Raw genomic sequence first — 18,450 nt, forward strand, 5'->3', positions numbered from 1 at the left:
CAATAACATGAGGGCCCCCCTTGGCAGTTCTAGTGTTACATAAGAATATTGGGAATGAGTTATACAACTTTCTAATTCACAACTGCTAATTTATACGTTTCCAGGCGTGTTTGTTAGAATATTAAAGATTAATCTGCCCAAAACTGTGATACTAAACTATGTTGTAGTTGACGGTTTCAACACTTATTGTATAGTTATGACCTGTTTGTGACACTTTGTCCTACATAGTTTAGGTAACTTTTTGTTGTTGTTTGGTGAATAGTGTTAGTTATTTTTAGCTGTTAGGCAGAATAGTGCTTTTCGATGATTGGCCACAGGAAGTGAAAACATAAGTTTCGGCAACAGTGAATACGTTTACACACACGCTAATATTTAGCTGTTGTTCAGGTTTTATGATAATTCTTTGGACATGGACGGTGCGTTCGAAATACGCGCCTCAGACACACGGCCTCTTGTCCGTTTACGGTCAGCTCTGTGTGTTGTCATGGATACGTCGGTCACAAACAAACTCATTCGCAGTTTGTAAGGCCTTGGGGTAGAAAAGCATGCCCAAAAGAAAAGCCCACATTTCTGGTTGGAAAGGGAAATAAACATTATTGCTACTTATTACTTTTAAACATTATGACAGACTTCGATATCGACAGGTGTTTGCACCTGTGCAAATATCGTAAACGCCAACCTTTTGAAGAAGGTGACTGAAGAATGAAAGAGAGGCTGCGTTCACAAGTCAGCTGCTAGTGGAAAACTTTGAAGAAAAAAAAATCCTGGCACAGGCTTTAGCCATTTCACTTTTCTACATTTTGGCATGATGAACTTCCTGTAATGGAAGTATGCATGGCTTCACGTAACAGGAATATTAGTGGGACATTTATTTTCATAAGTTATGTTAACAGCTTAGTCCTTTATGGAATAATATTAAAAACTGCATTATTTTGTGCATGTAAACATATTCAATGGGCCTCTTGCAAGAAACAATCTACAAGCAAATTTTCTCTTATTTTTGCTCGTAGCCAGGATTTGTTCCTATTTTGTCAGTACCATTGATTTTTGGGATTCACCAATGTTTGCTTATTTTTGCTTTCCTCTTAGGTAAGAGAAAATTGAGTGTGGCCGGAGGTACTCTACCAAGTTAAGAGAAAAACATCTTGCTTTCACATTCAACAAATTGTTGGAAAAAACACAAGGAAATATAAGTTTTACAAATGAGGGAAATTTACAAAAAGCACAAATATAATTGATTTGAATTTAAATTACGTTTTAGGGTAATTATACTTACTGGATCATTACATTTCAGGGCTAAAGGGTTTCTATTAAACTTGATGCATTGATCCAAATTACTGTAATTTCAGCTGCTTAGTGTCGCTCTGCTGAGCAGTGGCAGAATTTAACTTAGCACATTTACCCAAGTACTGTACTCAAGTAACTTAAAAGTAACCTCAGATTTGTATTTGAGTATTATAATATCATGCCACTTTCTTCTTTCACTCCACTACACTTCAGAGGTAAATACTGTACTTTTTACTTCACTTCTATTATTAGATAACTACTTTACAAATCAAGATTTTTACACACAAGCCAAAAATATGAAAATATACAAATGTAGCTGAAACAATCAGCCCATTAATCAGAAAATAAACATTTCACAGTTCCAGCTTCTCATATATACTGCTTGTATGAGGAATATTTAAACCTCACTGCATGTGTAGCTTTATATTTCCTTGAAATAACATTTACTTTGAGTTTATTTAACAGTAGGCCTACATCAATTTAACATAAGTTCTTTCATTTTTTAATGTCACGCCTCCAGTCTGTGCCAGAGTCTTTAGCTAACAGGTGACTTAAAATCAAGTGGGAGAGTCGACTTCTCCTTTGTTTTCTCGTAATATTCTGGTAAGAGGAAATATCAGAGAAATTTTAGAGAATGTTGCTGTTTGAGGTCCGATGTGTGCAGATTTAATATCAGAGTAAAATCAACCTTAAGTCTCTTTACAATCAAACTAACTAGCTTTAACTTATCGCTGAGTATCTAACATAAGCTTGAACTTACATTTAGCTGGAGCAACAGGCTCCTTAAATTTGTCTAAAAAAAAAATCTGCTTATGTTTATTTCTTTGAAAAAAATCTAATTTCAATGCAAAGAAGCAAAATGATAAGTTGCAAAAGCTGTTCCACGTTTCCATATTTTGAAGTGGTGAACGACACGTTAGGGCACGTTAATTGGAGTATGCATGGCTCCATGTACGCAGGAATTGGGAATTTATCTTCATTAGCCATGAAAACAGCTTAGCAGGAGTATTGTCTTTTTTGGAATAAGGGCAAAGACTGGACTATTCTGTGCATATTAATGCAGTCTGTAAATATTAACACAAATTTACGATCAAACGAGCTAGTTTCAACTTAACACTTAGTGTTTAACCTAAAATGTAATTTATGTTTAGCTGCAGCAAGGAGCTCCTTCAGTTTGTCTAAAAAACATCTGTTTATGTTCATCGCTTTTAAAAAATTTAATTTCAATGCAAAGAAGCAAAATTAAAAGTTTCTAAAGCTGCTCCACGTTTCCACATTTTGACATCGTTAGTGTGAACATCAGCACAACTTTACGATCAAATTATCTAGTTTTAACGTATCGTTTAGTGTCTGATGCAGCTGATGCAGTGTGCTCCTTCAGTTTGTCTAAAAATGCTAAAATATGTTCATGCACAGTTGTCACTTGACAGCAACTTTATCTTAAAACTTCAGCAGATAAATCCAGAACTTTCTAGTTTCTGCAGGAGAGGGTTAAGTAGACACGTTTTTGTAATTTGGCTCAACTGACCCTTTAAATTTACATTTACAGTTCTAGTACAGCTACTGCACCACAGCGTAATGCAGATTTTAATTCAGACTGCAACTCTACAGCATGAAGGAGAAGTCAAGGACATCCTTTGTGTTGACAGAAGGCACTTTGAACAGGAGAGGTAGCAGGATACCACAGCCGAGGAAAAGCTTTTACACGGGGGCTCTGCCTGAAATCACTCCTACACTCACGTCTCCCTATTTACAGTCAGAAACTCAACAGTTTTCTTTACACAAAAGTAAACAATGAGTTAAAATGTCTTCAATTATCATCATCAAACACGATGTCAGTGATTTTAGCTGTTAGACAATGAACAGGTGATTTTGAGGCATCCAGGTCGAGATTTGGGAATGATAACTTAAGAAGTATAAATTACATAATATTAAAATCATAATGTGGCAGACTCAAAGATGTATAAAACATCTTATTATTTTAAATTTATAAAACTTCTTTTGACACTTTGATTAAAAAGCACCCCTTAAATTTGAAATCAAGGTGTTTTAAATAATATTTGCATTGAAGTGTTGCACTTTTACTATTTGAGACATTACTGGTCATCGTTTGATTTTCGCAGATTTTGGAAAGCATCCTTACTTTAAAATCTTTGTGCAATCTTTCAATTGTTTCGTCAGAGTCAGAGATTCAGCTCTTTGTCAGATACTTCAATATCTCTGCAGTGTTTTAAGACACAACATTAAGCTTAGCTTACAGTTTACAGCCTCCCAGCTTAACTCTGATTCTACCTTTTAAAATTTGGGTGAAGAGCTCAAACGTTCCCATGGACCGAGAGGCGGAGTATCCGGAGGCGGGACATGACTTCATCCCAGTCCAGGTAGGCGCCCTCGAGGTGTCGCAACCTGTCAGGCCTGCTAATGTAGCGCCTCCGCCCATGCAGCAGACGCCAGTTATCGAAGGTCACGATGTCACCTGAAATACAGCAACAAAGATCAGACACAAAGGAATCTTAAATATTTCGTTTTGGCTTTTTGCTGCCAGCCAACAATGCTATTTGTACTTGGGGGGTCAATTCATAAACGATGTGCATGCACAAAAAACATGCACACACATTTTCTCACAAATAAACTGGTATTTATGCTCTTCAGAGCAGGCGCACACACAGTTTGAACTAAAATAAGTGCAGGTGAGGTGATGACGAGATAAAATATAAACTGAGCGACGGATAATATTTTCTTTTGACCGCGTTAGTCAATTTTATTGATTGTGATTTATTATTATTATTTTTGCAGGCTTCACAGCACTTTAAAAAAAAAGTCATTCAAAGGGTAATTTATGTTGTAAATTTTAAATAATATATACAGTATGTGATGCATTTCAAAATTATTTTTGTTTATATTCATCTGCCCGTCAGTGATCGTTTAATTTGATCACGTGGAGCATTTTGTGGTCTGTTTCCACATTAAACGCTATGACCGAATCACTGGATCATTCTGATGTTTAATAATCAGACTGACGGAGATTTTATCACAATGATAATTTATAAATCTGATGAATGCATGTGCATTTCTGCCTTTGTGCGTACACGCTTTCAGTCGTGAATCTACACAGAGTTTAATGCATCCGGCTGGTTGGTGCATCAGACACACAGAATTACATCAAGAAAAAGCAAAATCAACTCTTGTTCACTCCACAGCTGCACCAGTTTCTCCTCTTCATCCGCAGTTCAAGAGAACCGACGCTTGTTCACGTTTTTTTTTTGTGCCTTCGTGGAGTTTACTGTCGGCCCGGTTCACAGCTTCCTGTTTGGTGCTGGAGAGAGCACAGCTATTGGTTGCTGAAAATGTTCACGTCACTGAACTTCAGGATTTCACTGAACAAAGACTCAAAAGTTACGATAATATAAGATGTGTTTGATCTTTGGGAAAGTCAAAACGAGAAAAAAGACTGAGACAGCTCAGATTGAAATTCATGATCACCTTGCACCAAAGGATTGAGATCACGAAAAAACGTTTGTGACTTAATTGCGACATTAGAAATTTGTTTGCGACCGTGCAATTGTTTGGAAAGTTTTTGGTGTAAGGCGGGCACTAATTGGACGACACTTATGAACTTGTTTTTTCTCTTAAAGACGCGTCATCATGATGGACGCCTTCCAACACTGAGGCTCGAGACCTCGATGCTGCGGTCGAATCACTAATGACACCATCCTGATACACTCTGATGTCCTTAATGTGTCGTCCAATATCGCTGCATCATCGTTGTCACCTGATGCTGCAGACTGCGTGCTGAGCGGTGATTATTTAAAGTGGGTCACTTCACATTTGAGGTCATTTGACAGCGACGACACTGAGTCTGATGTCACTGTGACCTTGATGATGACAAAGATGCTTGTAAATGAGTTTTGGTACTTTTAACTGTGATTTGAGGCCTTTACAAATATATTTTCTGATATTTCAGCCTCTCCAGGATGTAACTGCAACAAGTGCAAATTCAATAAAATTTGTAAATTTTGTGTGACTGTGCAATTTTATCTAATTACCCTAACTCTTCATTTACTTTCACCAATCCTCATATTTTGCCATAACGTTGTCAATCACAGCAGTCCCCCACATAACACCACCAAACTTCATTTCTTGTGTCTGGTAGTGAAGATGCAGATGTGCACTAACGTGAACGTCTTACATTTACCGGCAAAAAATGACCATGCAATGCAATTCTCTAATGTACTGCAAGAGGCAAAAAGGCAAAAAAAAAATACATTTTTTGCAGTTTTCACTTTCTCTCACACCTAAAAACATCCTGAAAAACACTGCAAAATTTAGAAAAGCTGCCATGAAATCAGGCATTTGAAGCACCACCACCCAAAAAAGCCTGCTGAAATCCTGGAGTGACTGTTTTTTTGTGCTCTGTTAGTGGAGTTTTGAGAGGTGCACACTGACCTGGATTCATTGTGTAGGTGACCACGTTCTCTGGTCGGTTCATGATATTCACATAGGTCTTCAGTGCTCGGTAGAAGGGCTGAACCTGGTGTACCGGGAGGTCCAGCACCGAATCTCTGGTGGCGTTGTTGTAGTTTATCCTCAGAACTCGACCATCTGCATTAACGCTGCTCAGAGAGGAGGAAGACAGACAATCATAAATCATACATAAAATAGCCACTTAACAAAAAATTTATGCACATTGATTAACCTAAAGGAGGAAGTGCTCCTTTATTGTTGAGGAGGTTTTCCTCCTTTTTAAGCTAAATAAACTCTTTAAAAACCCTCTTAGACCAGCTGGAAAATGCATCACCACAAAGCTGAAAACAGGTCTGGACTTTTTAGAGATTTGTGCTTCTCACAGGACAGAACCGCTACAAACATGTGATGATCTCTAATAATATGATGCATTAATGTACATAAAACTTACCTGCACGATATTAAGGTTTAAAATGAGCACAAACTTTAACATCAACGACAGGAAAATAAAACATAAACATCGAAGCAGCAGGAATATTAATCCAAAAACATCAGTTAGAAGAGTCAAACGCTGTCAGGGAACATTTTTCCAGAAATCAAAATCATAATCAGAAAAGGATGTATCACCGAGTAGGTTTTCAGTTACAAGGAATTTACTTTACCTTTTGGTGGAAACATAAAATACACAATAAATATAAAATGAATACAAATAAAAAGAAAATAAAAAAAATAATGATAATAATCTAAAGAATTTAGATATAGAATAGGAGAAATATAATAAAAATATGGTGGACATGAATAAAAAGTGCAATAACATGACAAATATATAGAGTGTAGCTGTTTCAGGGTAACAAAGCTGTACAGTTTTGTGCAGAGATGTGCAAAACTGTTCAGCAGGGAAAGTGCAAAAGCTTAAAGTAGAGCAAATTACTGCATAATTAGTACTTTTACTTTTGATACTAAAAGCATATTTGCTGATAAACATTTTGCTCAAGTAAAGTTTTGAGGACTTAAACTTGCAGGGGAGTGTGTTACAGTGTGGTACTGGTGCTTTTACTGAAGTAAATGATCTGAATTTGTCTTCAAACACTGTAAAACAAGCCATTTAAATGACATTTTTGGGCTCTGTGAAAATGAACAGGCTTTTGTCACTACATTCTGACATTTCAGGAAGCATCAATTAATCAAGAAAATAATCAATATATGTATAAATTTTAAATATTAGTTGCTTCCTTTTGTGTTATGCAAAAAGGGTTTGAGAGGATAAAGGATAAATTAATTTATCCTCCATTAAATGTAATCTTTTCAGCTGATCTTTTCTACTTAAAGGACTCATGTGGCCAAAAGCACGTGGACACATGAACATTTAAATAAAATGTGGTTGCTAAGCATCTCGTTCTATGATCTCATGGCTTTGGTTACAATAGATAGCAGGCATATAGATTAAATTTGGACATAACACCTCTGAACAGCAGATGGCAGTGTTCCATTTCAAATCACACACGAACACTATTTCCACTGCTTTTCTTCTTTTTAAGCAGTCATTGAAATTTTTGCAAATCACAATCTTTGCTTCTCTTTAAGATACAGTAAATGTGTGTATGTGTGTGGGAATTAAAAAAAACAACAACAAAAAAAAACAGCAGGTGATCTGACAGCTCATCTGCACTCACTCAATGATGCATTTCTTGGACTGCAGCATGAAGTCGCAGTAGTCCATCCCCGTGTCGGTGAAGTCCACCTGGAGCGAGGTGAGCGTCCTGAAGGCCTCTGGGTCTTCTCTCTGCAGCTGCTCGGCCATGTGGTAGCCGTCCACCACCTCGCTCTCCCCTCCCTCCTCGGCCTGGTTGATGCAGTGCAGAAACTGCACCTGAAACACACACGTGCCGCACAAATGCTCGTTTTACGACTCTGGATGCCTGCAGCTGAAACACACTTAAAAGCAGCACATAAGTGATACCATATCTGTTTAGCCCTCCTGTTGAGATGCAGGACAATTTTGACCCATTTTAAAATTTGAAAAATATTTTTTTTGATGAAACTTCTCCTACTGGACTTAATAAGTGTAATCAACTTTTAAATGAAAATGGTTTATATCACAGAGGCTCTGATGGGGTCAAACTGACACGGCGGTGAAATTAGAGTCAGAAGTGTCAAATTTAGAACATTTGTTTCTTTGCAAATGTGAGAAATAAGTTTCTATCCCAAAGACAGAAAAAGTTTCAAAATGTAAAACAAAATCAAAAAGAAAAAAACCCTGTATTTTATATCTAGGTATTTCAAATTTTCATTTTTAAACAAGGTAGACCTGTTTCAAAAAACCCAAAAAAAGGCATGATCTGTAAGAGGGGAAACACAATTGCACTTAATATTGACTGAATTGTGTTAGAAATGAGGTACAAACAATGTTTTTTTTTTTTTCAGATTCAGGTTTCTGACAACTTTCGGATGATTCAACATGAACCTGATCTCTCGGGAATAATCTTGCTGTAATGACAGACGAACATAACAAGAGTTAGTGCGGTTTCATCTTCTAAATACAGCGTATAAAGTCAGATTTTACTCACTCCAGGTGCAAAGTGCAATGCAGGGTAGTCTGTGTGCAGGCTGAGCTTTCCTGAAGTGTAGGCCACGTTGTTTGCCATGTATTTGTCCTGGACCTGCCATGTGTGCCTGAGGACAAAGATAACATTCATTAATAAACTCCACTTTAATTATTTAACTCTGGATTTAGGAGATAAGCAGCTAGAATTAGGCCGTGTAGAGAAAAAGGATAAGATGACATGAACTTTGCAGGGATCCCTGAGGGGAGAACTGGGCAGCTTCACAGGAATGCTCAGCCTCTGTGAAGTAGATACTTCATTGAGATGCAGAAGGAGTCGAGCACTAATGAGGTAAAGTTATCTTCCATGTTCTGTTTGCATGCCTCGTTTGGATGCCCGGCTCGTAAAACGGTCTAGTTTCTCTGATGGCAGGACTTCAGCTCTAGTCTGCAGTGTCTTTACTCCCAGCAGTATGAGCTCATCTGCTGGCAGTGGAAAAGCTTTACGCTCCAAACCTCTGTTCTGACTGAGTGCACCAGGTAATTCCTCTGGCTTAAAAAAGCTGGAATGCTCTTAGGTTGTTTTCCCCGTCTCTGTCCTCAAGTAATCAGCGCTGCAATAAGTCAAAATGATGAACTCGGGTGCGATGAAAGCGCCAACACACACACTCTGTAAACTTCTCCATGGAAACAAAATGAATCAAAGCTACAGATAATTGACTCGCGGACACATTTTCCTAAACATTAATGCTATTAAGTGAAAATCTGAGAACTTCTTTCATCAGAAAATCTAGCTGCTTTTTTTTCCTCGATTCCCTGGGAAAGAAAAAAAAAAAAAAAAAAGGATGTAAATAAAAGGTCTTTTGTATTTAATTTTGCACTAATAACACTCCCGGGCTCTGCTCCAGCTTAAATATGATCAGTGGAAAAATTCAGCGGTTCAAGATTTAGTGGGGAGTCAGATTATTAAACAGTGGCTTGGCTGAGGATGACAAGAGAAAAACGGATGAACGTCACAGAGTCTTACCCGTAGAATGTCAGCCTGAGATAGCCAATCCTCTCAGCGAGTCGGGCCACTTGGCCTTGCTCTGCTGGAGCCCCCTTCAGGTAGACGATGCCAACCCGACGCAGGGCCAGGAGCCAGGCCAGCGCCGCCTTATCGTCATGCAGGACTTCCTGGTAGTCGGCCGTGGGAATGAGCAGTTTGGAGTCCCAGTAATAACGCTCTGAAGTGAGAAAGAGGACACGGAAAGAATGTCATCTAAGCGAAGATTCACATGCATACAGTGGTTTATTTTCTGGTTTCTGTTTGTCTGACAAGAAATAAGCCGTGTGTCTGCAATGCACCAACATGAAGCTTTTCCACTGAGCAGCCTGTCTTTGTCCTGTCCTGTCTCTGCTCCGTTAAACAAACAAACACACCAGAACAGAGCTGCTCTGTATCATAGCAACTTTATCAGATGTTGCATTCCTCTTTCTTCTCCACAGTTTGTTATAAACATGTGTTGGCACATGTTTGAAGGTGAGAAGTGCATGCTCTTTTTTAAAATGATGCACATTCACTCCACCACATGAATAAATCTTAACCACTGTTTAGTTTAACACAGGATATTTGCAGGTTTTGCAGAGGCATGAATGATAGCCATATGTGGAATATTTGAAGATACATAAAGTCCCTCTCCACACTAGTTTTTTAAGTATACTTATATCTTGTTTCATATGGTTTTCCCCACATACCGTAAAAATTCAAATATAACCCTAATCCCAATTATAAAAGCCCAGTCCCATTTTGACAAATAAAGGCCTGTCTCAATTAGAAGCCCGGTCTGGTTACCGTGCAGCTCGTTTAGTCATTGCGATGGCTAACATTGATCAGATGAGACTTTATTTATATTGCACCTTTCATACAATCATGCAGCCCAAAGTGCTTCACAGATCAGAACCAAACACAGAATTAAGACGTTAACTTCTCAAGTTAAGAGAGTTTTAAATTAATAAAAGTCAAAAGAACAAATAAACACAAAGTGATAAAAAAAATAAGACCTAAAAACAGGCAACAAATGACCGGGAGCCTTAAGTAAAAGCAAACTGAAAAAATATGTCTTGAGGTTTCTGTTTGAAAATGTCCACAGAGGTGAAGTCCCTCAGACACTCGGGCAGACTGTTTGAGGAGACATCAGAGAGATTCGGCAATAAACATTTGGGTCTCAGTCAGACCCAGACTGAGATAAGGAGTCTGCTGTGCACCAAAATCAGGACAAGCAGACGCATCAGAGGGGTACGTGTAATTAGTATCTTTTATTATGATGTTTGTTAGCGTGTCGGTGTTGTGTCAGAGTCTGATCCCTCGTTGTTGTGCGTTTCTTATATTAGACAGCGATTGGCTTTCGTATTAGTGACGTACCTAATCCAGCGAGCCCGGCACATTATGAATCTCAGATTTTAGGGAGGTGCAGAAATCGCCTCCTTCAGTACCTCCAGTGACAAACTTTGCACAGACACAAGTGGTTTGGTGGTTCCCAATCTTTTTCCTTAAGGGACCCTTTTTCTATCATTTAGTATGCTGACGACCCCTGACTAAATGACATATGTTATGAATATTTCATATCGTATTAAGTGCATAGCAATAACAGAACAGAAAAACGTATACAGTGTGCAGTTGTTACATATAGCTTGTGCGATGAATATGAGAGGCTATTTCCTGATATTTTAAGGGAGCATTTTTTTCTGAATTTTCTTTTCGTATTTTGTTATTTTTTGTAAAATATCTACATAATTATAAGGCTTTCTTTTTTTCTTTTCGCCTTCATTTTTTTATCAGTCAAATTTTGCAGGAAAAGGGGTGAGAGAGGGGGATGACATGCAGCAAGAGGTTGCAGCCGCATGTACGGAGGCTTTGTCCTCCATCAGGTGACCCACTGGGCGCCCCATAAGGCTTCTTTTTCTTTTTTTTAAATTTTTTTTTTAATACAAATTTTATTGATATCATTCTGACTCTTTGCCACCTAGCCAGCGTGATAAAGCAGTGGTTTCCAGACCCCCACTAGTGGCCACCAAAACCTCACAGGGAGGTCACTTGGACTGTCTGACTTTGAGGGGTTTATAGAAGTTTGTTAAAAAAAAATACCATAGGCTTGTTTTTTAAGCAATCCATTCATTTCTGTGAGAAAAATGAATAAAAATGTTGCACATTCAACATTTGGGTAACTGTAAATTTCACCAGTTTTTTACTGTTATTGTTATGCATTGCCTATAATATTAAATATCCAAAAATGTAGGGATCCCTTAAGGAAAAAGGTTAGGAACCACTGTTTTAGAGTACATGAGGGAAAAAAGCAGAAACGCCTGCACACTTTCTTCATGCCACACAAGTTCAACGCAGAAAACGGTTTAATGCTACATGGATCTTCGTCAGGTCAAAAACCAAGTTGGATCAAAACGTCCTCATTAAGCTAGTGTGGCATGAATTCAGTGTGCGGGCGTTACTTTTTCCTTCGTGTACGTTGTTTTTGGATAGCACTGCACCTACGTGATGTGTGTGTAATTACTCTTTCAACTACTGTTTTAGAGAAACTAAACATGAGAAAAAAACATTTTTTGAGTGGAGCGGGGACTTAATGTTTTCTCTCAAGACATCTGCATTGACATCATCCCACTGTTTCATTCGGCTAAAAAAAAAGGACCAGAACTATGCAGGTGTGCAGCAGTGATGAGCTTTCGAGCATTACCTTATACTTTCCACTGACACACATCTCTACTTTTAGAACATTTTTTTCCTTCAAGATGGAGGAAAGGAAGTTGAATAATGTGCCGTTAAGTGCTCTCTGTTGTGCTACAGACAACTGACCTCAAGTCAATTAGTATTAACTCATATTTTTTTATCAAATAAAGCATTATCAGCGTGTAGCTGCAATTTCTAAAGCTTAAAAATAAAACAGAATTTTAAAAGACGACATTAGAAGATTTGAACATCAGTATGCCAGATTTTGTGTTTGCTTTCTGACAAAAAGTAAACAACTAATTTCTAACTTCCTCTGTGTTTGGTCTCCCGTGTCTATCATTTGCAGCTTGCCACCGCATGCGACCGTCTGCGCACCACGAGATGAATAGCTCTCTATGAGAAATCAGCCCGTCTCCGTCAGACAGACAGAAGTGGAAAAAATCCTCCCACTGCTCTCCACCCAGCTGGCTCGACTCGTTTTTCCATGCAGCCTCTCTCCAGTGACTTCCACAGAAACAGCTGCTAAGTACATTTGCAGGAGGAGGTTTTAGCCGAGGAGATTGTGTACCTGTCTGAAGTTTGTGTCTCCTCGTTACCTCTCTGTTCAGCGCACCCCCCAAACTTCAAAACAGCTTTCTAAATGGCTGCATCACAAATACATTACAAGGCTAAAGCCAGCAGGGGACGGACACAAGGCGAGGCAAGCGTGCTGGACTTCATGCATAATTTATCACCCTCAAGTGTCTAAAAACGTTAAAAGACAACGTGACTGTTCGCTCTGAAGGCCATAAAGGCTTACAGTTGAGGAATTTCAGTCCCTGTTTTTTTTGTTTTTGAAAGGCAGAGAGGCACAAAGCACACCGAGATGCATCATCAGTCAGAACCACAGTGACCATCCTGACTCGCAGACCTCCCTCCAGGCTGTTGTCACAAACGATCAGCCTCTGGCCGCACGGCTCAAAAGGGTCAGGAACCCCCCGCCTGTTAAAACTTGTCAAGAGGGCGGAGGGGAAGAAAGGCAGGGAGTTAGAAACTGGGGCAAAGGTCAAGCTTGAATGTTACATTTGCTCTTTTGAAACTGGATGTCTTGTACAGGCTCAGCGGTGATTCAGCTCCACGGTTTAGGGTGTCACATGACCAAAGAGGCTACGGCGCTGGTCGCAGTGTGCACATACATCAGCTGTGCAGCCCTGGCTGCAGTTCAGCTCGAGTCTCATTTTGTACACTCTCTGCTGTCGAGTGAGCTCACACTTTGGCGGCCGGGTCGCACAAAAGATGCATGAATCTCTGCCTTCTAATCATGTAATCGGCTCCTCACATGTGCTTGCTTTTTCTTTCTTCTTTTTTTTTAAACCGGGGAGGCTAATTACAAATCTTAGATGTGAAAGATTACAAGGACGCTCTGTTTTTAGTGTCTTGTCTGCTCACACTGGCAACAGATTAAAGAACAAGTAACGGCCTTGTCACCCGAACTGCTGTAGATAAACATCTGGGAAGATTTAGAGCCGATAAAACTGAACTTCAATGGAGGAAATGTACTAACTTTATATAGTTTATGTATTTCCTGTACTTCTTCTTCACACTATTTCAGACAGAAAACTCTTCCCCAATGAAATCGTGACACAGCTACAGATAATTTTTGAGTTTGGTCTTTTCTTGTTGTAAAGGTTCTAAATGTGCTTGTATTTGATTCTTCTGTCATGCTTTCTGCTATGTTTCCTTCATTTATTCTGTATCGTCTTACATGTAAAAAAACTAATACATTTTGAGGGAAACGTAATGCAGAACAAGTTATGTTTTCTATAATGAGGAAATGTTGCTAAACATGTCAGGCAAGCCACAAAAGTGTTTATACTAAGGGTGTAACCATGCCTCGCCAGGCAGTTAAAAATCGATGCAAAATATGTGAAATTCAAATCTGTGAGATGAAAAACCACGATACTCTTTTTAAACAGCAGAAGATGTAATCCACTTTTGACTTCACTTGCTCGACGTGCCCCATCACTATGTGTTCAGCATCCTGCGTCATGTCCGAGACTAGGGACAGTTCGCCGACGTAAATAAGACGACGCAAAGGCTCAGGGACAGGTGATATTAAAAGAGAGGTTGCACCCTCCAGTTACAAATCAGAAGTGTGGAGGCATTTGAGCTACCTTAAGTCAAAAAGCAATAAAGGCGAGAAGATAACAGAAAAGACAAAAACAGTCTGCAAAGTTCAACGCCCTTTTGCTGCAAATAATAACTAACATGATGCAGAATGAGAGCCGGCATCATGGTGAGGAGCTCCGGTAAGACCCGCCTACACGTGTTACTCCTTAACGACAACTACACGGCCGAATGACACTGACAAGCGCATTTACAACCCCAATCGCCCAAACGAGTACAAGAGCGAAAGACAACGCCCAACTTATCACCTGCGAGTGAGAAAAGACCAACTTAATACTTCAAACTCATCCTCTGCTTTCCCCTCTAACAAAAGCAAATGTTTCCACACCAGCCACCTTTGTCCCTAGTGAAAGGGTTTTTTCTTGTTTTCGACAGTAGGGGACATTGTGAATGTCCAGAGATGCATTCAGTGCATAGTTTGTGTTTGGCATTTATACCCTACCTCAGAAATAATGAGGGATTCTTCAATTCAATATAGACAAGAAGAGGAAATGCAGTATTTTGTATAATTTTTGCTTGAAATAATTAAAAGAATATTTTTCAGTGATAATTTTTCTATAATCTCATTCTGTATTTTAAAAAAGCATGAGAAAATCGTATCGTGAACCACGTATCGTTAATCACATCAAATCGTGAGTTGAGTAATTCGTTTAATTCCTAGACTCCACTAAATTCTGTTAACTGACGCTATTTCTGTGCTTTTAGCATTTATAAAGGATTTATACTGTTTTTATATACATATATATATAAATAAAAGTCTACAGTCTTTGCCCAGCAGCAAACTGCAGATAGATGAAGTTAGCGACTAGCTGGTGAACATAGTGGAGCTTTCAGGAGCTACAGAACCAGATATTTCCACAGGGAAATAGACCAAAAACAGAGCTAGGAGAGGGTAAACATTATTGGACTATTATCATTATTATTATTAAATTATAAGACATTTACATTCACCAAGTGACCAGAGACCCGGCTCCTGAAGAATGATAATATTGCTTCTTAACGGCCGGAGGTGTAAATAAGCCACTATTTGCTAACTTCACTAACTCTGCGTCAATGTTGTGTTTACAGCTTGTTTCCACTGCTTGTTATTGCAGGTTTAAGTTAATTTGCTCATTTGTGTAAAACCGCTGCGGTTTCCACGGGACAGACTGTGCTGGCTGCGTGCTTGAAGCGACGACTCTGACAGTCTGACAAGATAGTATATGTGCATAATCCCCTCTCCTGTTTCCCCCTCGGTCGTGGTCTGCTACAGTGGCTTTTCCAGATGAGGAAACCTGAAGCCGCGGCTCCTGTGGCTGTCAGGCAGCTCATGGCAGTTTGGCTCTTCCCTCACTGTGCTCTGTTTAAGCTCGGAGGGCTGCGGCGCTCTCCTCTGCAGCTGGGAGCGCCTTCAAAGCTCCGTTTCAATCACTGCAGTTATCCAGAGAGCTTTTGTTTTGACTTGGTTAAGTTTTATCACAGAGCTCGGATCAGCTCACTTCAATGGGCCGTCTGTGGAATGCACAGCGGAGGGCTCAGAGCCAGATGGGCAGAAACACCCCTTACTTTTTTTTTTTTAGAGAGAGAGAATAGGCTTTATAAATTATCTTCAAGCTGTTGTTTATACTAAAAGCATATTTTACAGATTGCACTGAAATAAAAATAGTCTAAGAGTCTTTTTTCAGCTGCTATGTGAGCCCCAAATATCCCATTCTTGGTATTTTGAATATTACACTATGAAACCAAAGACATTTACTAAAGTACTGTACTTGAATAGAGCTTTGTGGTAGGTATTTATTGAGTGCATCCAGTACATGCTATTTTAGACTTCCTTTTCACTAAAGTTCAATTAGACTAAACTACTCTATATTTATTTGACAGCTGCAGATATTTCACAAATTAAGATTTTATATACAAAACATTTGATAATCTCATAAAACATAATGTTCTGGATTAATCTACCCAACAGCAGCTATACTTAATTAGTGCCTGAACCAACTATAAATTCTGCTTATACATTAATGCATCAGTAAAAATAATCCATTAATATAATATCTAACATTCAGGGAGCCATTGTGCTGCACTAAGAATACCCGTACTCTTGAACCTTTCAAATACATTTTGCTAATATTTGGGTACTTTTCCTTTTGAGAAATTTCCAATGCAAAATGTTTCTTGTAACAGTATTCTTATTGCATTATTATTAAATTTTACAGAAGTAATAATCTCCCAACTAATGACCGAAGCTTTTGACTCATTAATCACAGTAAGTAATGAAATTTTAAACATGGTTTCATCTCAAGTGATACACTTTTAAAGGACCAAACTAACCAATCAAAGAACCGGTGGTGACAAAGGCCGATGGTTGCGTCGCCTAACCAAAGTTGTGCTTGAACATACAGCGAAGACTGCAACCAATGGCTAGCTAGCACGTATGTCATGTGCTTTCATAAGGAAATAACTCTCCATACCAGCAGAGGGCAGTAGTCTGAGGTCAAAAGTGAAACTGGAAGAACAACAGGACGGATTGAAGTCGCTTGTTAGACAAATTGCACATTAACGACACAACCTGATATTAACTTCCATTTCTCTTCTCATGCATAGAGGCTAACTGGTGTGTCAGGGCCGTCAGTGAATACAGATTATTTATACCAGGTTTTTCCCTTCCCAATTTAGCTTTTTAACAACTGCAAGCACAGTGATCAGTGATTAACGATAAGCTATGCAGGATTTTCCTAAAAACCAATGACATACTAAAATACAAAAGTAATCTGAGGTGTGTGGCAGTGCATTTCTCAGCAGAGACCAGCATTTTAAATTTTTTTTCCTATTATTTTGCTGCGTTGGGAATGCTTCTGTGTGGTGATAAGGTTGGCAGGTGTAGTTGATCCACAAAATCTGTGGATTATCTTGAGAAACTGGGTCATGATTTCTGGAAGGAAACATTGCTGTTGAGTTTTTAAAAAGTTTTTTTTTTGTGCTTTGAGCACCATAAGCTGAGCGCCATCTACTTCCACTATATTGGAGAGAAGTAAGACATCACTACGGCTGATATCGCCAACACTCGGCTACTAACACCAAATCAATCTAAACTGATAAACAGCACTGCGGTGAGAGGAGAAAAATATAGTTTATATTTTGGGGCGAACTGTTCCTTTAACAGCCAAAATCCTCATTGGCTGCAAAAATGTATTCAGACTTTTTTTTTTTCTTGGGGAGGCTGAGCTGCAAATGCTTTACTGGTAAAGAAGGAAATGTTGATGTAGTAATTGCCGGCCTTTGTCAATGTTTTAACTGTGAAAACTTTCAAAATATTCCTATTCTTACCAGACCGACAAGTCCAGACATCTGAAAAATAATCAACAGAGCTGCAAGAAACTCACTCCACCCTCCACTAATTCCACAAACACACCTTTATCTATGAAACATACCTGGATGACAGCGCAGCCTGCCTCTGTGCTCCCAGTTTGGAGGAGACAGAGTGTGCAGTGTTTTCTCACTGGAGACCTGCAGGCCCTGCACACACACTAATCCAAACACAACTCTGTCTCCATCAGCAAGATTAGCTTCCCAAAATTCTACTGAGCCTTGCAGTAGTTTGTCAAATAATGTCCCTTTTGCCAACTTGTACTCAGTGCTTTCCGTATGATTCAAAGCGCCAAGCAGAAGGTCTGGCTTGCCAAAGAAATGAAAAAAACCCAATCATTTTAATCACCAAGCTTTCCATGCAGTCTAACGTAAAAGGTGTTGAAATTTGAAAAGGGATGACAAAGAGAAAAGGGTTTAACCCAAATATAGTTGATCCGTGAAGGAATTACAGGACTACACTGTGAAAAATAAACTGTGTGTGGGTGAAGAATAGTGAAATGTGTTTATAGGGGGCCTAATTTCCTTGAAAGTGACATCTGATATGTGCAAGTCTTGGCTGACCACCATTATTTCTGACAAATCTGAGCTGGTAAAACCATCAGCAGTCCATTTTAACACATCAGACAATGATGAAAGCTTATTTTGACAGATGGAAACACTGATAGTTTACAGTTTAGATTTCTAAAATTCCTCTCATGTTGATAATGCACCACGTGTACTCATGTATGTAAGCACGTGTTAGAGAGACGTTGCTGCTGGAGCTGTAAATGGCGTGTGAAGTGACTGTCAGGTTTGGGATAAAAAACGTTTTTCCATGGATGGACCTCCGCTGCTCTGTTTCCAGGAGCCTTTTCTGTCAACTGACGAGTGATGACATAGAGGACTAAATTCAGACCAGATGGCAAAGAAGGAACACCAGCCA

The 18,450-nt window shown here is 39.0% G+C and overlaps 1 protein-coding gene across 1 annotated transcript in view; it reads right to left on the reverse strand.

The window, feature by feature from the left end:
- Nucleotides 1–785: 785 nt before the first annotated feature.
- Nucleotides 786–18,450, reverse strand: part of bbox1 (butyrobetaine (gamma), 2-oxoglutarate dioxygenase (gamma-butyrobetaine hydroxylase) 1) — a 35,303-nt gene continuing 17,638 nt past the window's right edge. The window contains exons 4-8 of the mRNA XM_042490655.1: nt 9,321–9,519; nt 8,319–8,424; nt 7,425–7,621; nt 5,734–5,900; nt 786–3,763 (exon numbers count right to left, since the gene is read on the reverse strand). Coding sequence (XP_042346589.1) covers nt 3,603–3,763; nt 5,734–5,900; nt 7,425–7,621; nt 8,319–8,424; nt 9,321–9,519 — 830 coding nt within the window. The 3' untranslated portion in view covers nt 786–3,602. The remainder of the gene's footprint in view (nt 3,764–5,733; nt 5,901–7,424; nt 7,622–8,318; nt 8,425–9,320; nt 9,520–18,450) is intronic.

This window comes from Plectropomus leopardus, chromosome 1 (assembly GCF_008729295.1).
Source record: "Plectropomus leopardus isolate mb chromosome 1, YSFRI_Pleo_2.0, whole genome shotgun sequence".
Taxonomy (NCBI): Eukaryota; Metazoa; Chordata; class Actinopteri; order Perciformes; family Serranidae; genus Plectropomus; species Plectropomus leopardus.